Below are 5,809 nucleotides of genomic sequence, written 5' to 3' on the forward strand. Positions count from 1 at the left end.
CCTTGAGTAGCCTGATCTAGTTGAGAGGCGTCCCTGCCCCTGACAGGGAGGTTGTATTAGATGATCTCTAAGGTCCCTTCCAGCCTGGGCCAGTCTGTGATTCTATAAGAAAAAGGAGTCTGAACTTTATTTGAATAAAGAGAGAGTTCACCGGGATTACCAAGTCCCTGTGAGGTCTCTCAAATTGCTGGAGGATGCAGCCTCCTTTTATCCCAATTTCCTGGCAGCGTGAAACCCTCTCCCTTTCCCCACTGGCTGAGGCACTCAGGAGGTACAGACTCCCCGATCCACCTGTTCCATGTTCCCCCTTAACATGTACCCCCCTTAACAACACACATCGCAAGTTTCATTAACTCCAACTTTGTGCTGCCCAGGGCAGAGAAGGTAATATTCATCGGCCCATGAGCATCTTTGCTGTTGACTTAATTAATAGCTCTGATGGTCAAGGTGTCTCATTATCCTCTCCTTACAGACTGCATCCTGGGGCTCCCTCATTCATGAAGGACACTCTCTTCTTTGTTCCCTCACTAACAAGAACACCCACACGCTCCCTTTCTTGTTTTATCGCTTATTTTAAAGACATTCTACTTTCTTATTCTCTCAGCTTGTACGTACTGGGCTGCTTTCAGCAGAGGGGATCCTGACCGAGCCCTGAGCGGGTGCTCTTTGGAAAGCTGGGAGCTTTGCGAAGGGGCATGGAAGGAGTGTAACTGGTTTCATTGTACATGAGGAGATGATAATTTTAAAAAAGCAGTAGGGTTCACTTTGAGGAAGTTCCTGACTTGGGAGTCGTTTGTGTTTCGCCTTCCTATGGCTTAGAACATCCAGCCTTTGCCAGAGAACTGTCCTCCATCCTGATGCGCTGCAGGGAAAACAAAATAAGGAATGAACATGAACGAAAGCAGTGGGTGGATTGAAGAGGCTGGAAACTGAACTTTTAGGCTCTGGAATGATCTCAGAGGTCTTCTTCAGCCTCAACAGTTCTGTGATTCTGTGTTTCAGGGCTGGTGGGAACGGCGTACCGCATCGTGCTGCTGCAGCCCAGCTCGGCCCTCGCCGCCCTGCAGATGGCCGCCAGCGACAGCGTCACCATGGGTAAGGGACGGCCTCCCCCTCGCCCCAACCCTCACCTCAACTCTCGCCCTGACCCACCCCTCGCCTGGTGCGTGACGTTCACTGGGTCCCTGCCCCAGGGGTGCCGCTTGGCACTCGAGGGGTGGAAGCTGAGAGCCAAGCGCTGACGGGACTGTGAAGAAGCGCGAAGCTTCAGCTGGTGTTTGCCTCTGCTGTTTGCTCAGTTCCGGGTCACAGCGCCAGCAGAGCAGGAGTTCCTCCCGTGTGAGTGATGCTTTCTGCTGGGTGATGACATCCCGGCCGTCACACGGTGGTGGCGGAAGGTCCCCCTGATCGGTGCTTAGGACAGCAGCTGCGCAGGGGGAAGGTGTGGCCGAGGCAGCCTCTGCCCCCCTTGTTCTTTCTGTAAAGACACGGCCTCTGTTTGACGTTTAGATGACACGTTTCTTGAAGTGCAGAGTAAAAGGTACATAAAAGGTACATATTCTCAGTATTTGCAGTACAGGTAGTTTATGGGCAAAACTGTAGTGGAAGCAAGCTTACCTTTTCACATTTTTAGGCATTGCACTTAATAATGACATTTACTGAAGAGCAAACACAGGGTTTTTGACAGAAAAGGAAAATAAATATGTTTTGAGTTTTTTCCCCATCATTCTATATAGACAAGAAGAAGCCATGTAGTTGTCTTGAATTGTTTGGTTTGTGACAGAAAGCAGGCACTGAAGGGACAAGCAGGCAGCTGCTGGGGCTGTTCCCGGGGCAGACCTGCGAGGCTGCAGCTCTCCCAGCCCCTTGGCACAGTTTTCTTCTCACCAAACTCATCTGGCTTTTCAGTCTCATTTAATGGCTGCTGTCACCTCTGTCTCTCCCTGTGCCCTGAAGTGCTCTGAGCTGGAGGCTGGCTCACCCACAGGCCGCACCTGTATTTTTAAGTTGTTCAACTTTAAAAGAGGACTTAGAATCTCCTGTAATCTGTTGAGCTGTAGAAGGTTGTTCTAACGCACTGGGTAATACAATCAGTTGGAATTTTGAGAAATCCTATAATCCTGAAGCGGGATGTTGAATCCTCTCATGAATTCTCACACCTGAGGAAGGGCTTGTCCTGCCTGCTGTGAAGTGGCCAGTCCTCTCAGTCTGAAGCCGCGTGTTTTGCCCACAGACTCCTTGATCCAAAGCAGGGAGCTGAGATACAGCCCTTGGGCTGCGGGTTTTGTTTCTTCACTGCACATCCTAGTCGGTTTTAGGATGAGCGTAATTCTGTTTTCTGCTGAAAAACTGCAGAAGTTTGTAGCCTGAGCTTGTGGTTTGCTAGTTTATTTTAGGGATTGAAAATTTTTAGTCTGGATGTTGTTGTTGTTCCCAAGAAAAGATGAATTTAAATCTGCAGGTGGTGCCCAGCAGCCAGTATCACATTTAGAATCAGAACACGTTGGGTTGGAAGGCACCTTAATGGTCATCTCGTTCCAGCCCCCTGCTGGGGTGGGATCGTTTCATGATCAGGAGCTGTGATTTGCCTGACAGAGCTGTTTCCCACAGTTTGCAGTTACACAGATGTCGGATCTGGTGGGATGAGGTTTGTAACTCAGTGGATGAGACGTTGCCACTTTGCAGTTTCTTAATTTGGTTTGAAATTCTGCCTTTCAAAACTGGTTTACAAACAGGATAATTCACAAACTCCGACCATTTCCCTGCTCTCCAAAAGCTATTTCAAGCCCCGGGCAGGCCGAGGAGCAAAATGCTGGCACAAACCGACCTCAGGGAGAGCGGGTCTGCCGGCGCTCCTCTGCTGGTTTCCCCCGGGGCTGGAGTCGTGGGCGCTCGCCAGCTGAGTTTCGGCACAGAGCTCTGCTCTCAGCTGGGGGAACCTTCTGCAGAGAACCCTGCCCTCCCTTCTCCCCGCCCTGGCTGTTTAGGGACTGGAGGGGCTCTTGTTAAGTCTGAGCGGATAACGAAGCTGGATGCAGAGGTTTGCAGCTTTTTGGACGCCCCCAGCCCACATGCCGGCTGTGGCAGGGAGCTGGAGTCCGGCCGCTGGGGCAGAGGCAGCTGGACCAGGGAAGGAGCCAGGTGGGATGCTGGTGGATGATCGAAAGCAGATCTTGCTTCCTTTTCCTCTTTTCTCCCAGAGGAAGCGTTGCGCGTGCCTCGAAAGCGGGCTGTGTGTGTAATTCTCAGTTCCGTGAGGGATTCCATTTTGCTTTTTTCCCCTCTCGTTTGCAGCCACCCTCGGAGCTGTGTTCGGCCTCACTACCTGCCTCAGTGCCCAAGTGCGAGAGGAGACGGAGAGTCCCTTGGACTATTTCATCGGAGGTTGTGCCACAGGAGCTGTCTTGGGCGCGAGAGGTGGGTGTGGGCAATGCCGGTACTGCAGTGAGCCCTCTCTGCTGTTAGAAACCTTAGTATTGGGGGAAAATGTAAAATAATCTTGATGTCAGGTTAAAGATTCGTCTCAGCATTGGAATTCCATTCCCTGCCGGTTTCCTTTACGCTCCCTTGTACAGGCCTACTGAAATAAATCCTGCTGCAGAAGGACACCAGATGTAACAGCAAAGTGAATCCTAGAATGAAAACCCAGCACTGTCAACTGAGTTAAAACTTGACATTGCAGGATGTGAAAAGCCTGACTGTGGAAATCCATGTTTTCTTGGCAACAAATGTGATCTATTTTACATGGAAAATACAATCTAACATCTGCCTTGTGAGTTCTTGGTGCTCTGAGGGACAAGCTGTGTCTTGCTGCTGTTGTTCCTGTGGCATTTTGTCAGGCTGGATTAGCTCCCGGGGGTGATTGTACAGCTCTGCTTTCCGTCGGCGTTCGGACTCAGTGTTAAAGATGCGAGGGATTTAAGGTGTCATTGTGGTGAAACAGAATTTATCTTTACTTTTTCTAGTTGCTGGGCTGATGAGAGTTGGAAGCAGTGATGGTTATTTTTGTCACTGAAATGAAGGTGGCCTGTGTAAGGAGATGAGGTAGCAGATTAGAGAAATCAATAACTCACAACCTAAAAGCATGAGAAAATGTGATTAAATAAAGTCACTTCTCTGATTTTTCCTGGCAAGCGACGTTGCTGATGGTCAAGGGATTGTGAGTGGCTTGTGGAAGAACTGCGGAGTCTGTTGAGATCTGCTGCATAGTACTTGTGCCCTAATCGATCTTTTCTGGTTTGATGTGTTTGCTCCAGCGCACAGCTACATGACGGGTACCACGGCGTGTTTGGGGTTCGGAATTACGGCTGCTCTGATGAAGATCGGTAACAAGGAGGGCTGGAGGCTGGCGGGCCCTCCCAAGCTGTGACTGTAGCCATCCCTCCCTGCGAGCTGTCTCCTGAGCGCTGTGCGTAACACCATGTGGAATAAAGATACGGTCAAGCCAGCGGTTTTCACGAAGTGTTGATGTCGTCTGGCTGTTAACGGTGATTTTTGCAGAGATGCGGAACAGGCGGAGCCATCGGAGAGGAAGCTTCATCTGCTGCTTCTGCCGAGATTTCCCTGCCCAAGTCACTTTGCTTCCATGTCCCTGCGTTACACGTGCAAACCTGAGGGGCACCAATACCGTTTTCAGTGCGCTCTTTTAGGAGTTCTCGGGAGTTTCCAGTGGGTCCTGCAGGACTTCTGGGCAAGAATCAAGGTTGTGCCGCACCGAGACTGGCAGAAAGGGTTCAGAGTCAAAACTAGTGAAGAGGCGCTCGGCTCTAGGTTGAGGATGAGGAATTGGGGTGGGGGGAGGTGGTACGGATGGCCCACAGTGGGTGGTTTGGGAGCCTGGGGCTCTCTCCCATCAACATTCAAGGAAGTCTGGAACCCCCAACTTCAGGGTTAGACCTGGGGCTGGAAGGGCCCTTCAAGATCTTCCCGCTTGGAGTTGGAGCAGGTTGCTCAGGGCCGCGTCCAGTTGAATTTTCTGTGCAAACTGAAGCAAATGAGAAGAGGGGGAAGGGGGGCACAGGATGCGCAGGGAGAGGCAAAAACTGCCTTGTTCAGCCTGGAGAAAAGAAGTTCCGGGGCTGAGCCAACTTTAAATGATGACAGAAAAGGCAGGCTCGGGTACCCAGGGAAGGATGAGCGATAACAAGGACAGGGTGCAGAAAGGGAAGTTGTAACTAGATCGGAGGAAAAAGAGATCTCCCAGGTGGTGTTAGGTAAGTGCTGACAAAAGGGACTTGGAGAGGCTGAGAAATCATCTTTGGGGATGCAGAATTCAGCCAGACTTAGGGAGGTAACGGGGGCAGGACATTTGGAGACGGGTGCAAGTTAACAGAGAGAGAATATGGGCACAGGGGAAGAGGGAATGTGGAGCAGGTGAACACGGGGTGTGAGGGGAGGGGACGTAAGGGAGCAGGAGAGGAGGAGCTTGGAGGACCCAAGGACAGCAGGGGAGGGGATGGTGACACAGGGACACACAGTCACAGTCCTGACAGGTCGTGCTGCTCCCTGGCGTGTGCTCTGCAGGCAGGCCAGGGTCCTGGGGGGCAGGATGGTCCTGGGCCTGCTCAGGGCTGGGCCAAGGGGCTGGTGTCTCCATGTGTCCCTGGCCCTGGGGGACCCCCAGCTCTCCAGTGTGGGGGTCAGTGGGGCCGGGCTCGAGCTGGGGAGCATGGCAGGTGGCGGTAGCAGTGTCACCCCCCTGAGGCTGGGAGCACGGGGGGGTTGTTCCTCTCCCACCCAAGGACTTCGGAGGGGCCCTGCTCCCCCTGGGCTCTGGAGGTGAGCCGGGTTTGTAGGCGGTCTGATAGCC

The 5,809-nt window shown here is 52.2% G+C and overlaps 1 protein-coding gene across 1 annotated transcript; it reads left to right on the plus strand.

The window, feature by feature from the left end:
* Positions 1-1,002: 1,002 nt before the first annotated feature.
* Positions 1,003-4,369, plus strand: NDUFA11 (NADH dehydrogenase (ubiquinone) 1 alpha subcomplex, 11, 14.7kDa; the record flags this gene model as incomplete). Its single annotated transcript, XM_009878614.1, has 3 exons — positions 1,003-1,095; positions 3,295-3,417; positions 4,257-4,369. Coding segments are annotated over 3 exons (329 nt in total), but the record flags the coding sequence as incomplete, so codon positions are not given.
* Between the last annotated feature and the right edge of the window lie 1,440 nt (positions 4,370-5,809).

This window comes from Apaloderma vittatum, unplaced genomic scaffold (assembly GCF_000703405.1).
Source record: "Apaloderma vittatum isolate BGI_N311 unplaced genomic scaffold, ASM70340v1 scaffold24921, whole genome shotgun sequence".
In the NCBI taxonomy this organism is placed as follows: Eukaryota; Metazoa; Chordata; class Aves; order Trogoniformes; family Trogonidae; genus Apaloderma; species Apaloderma vittatum.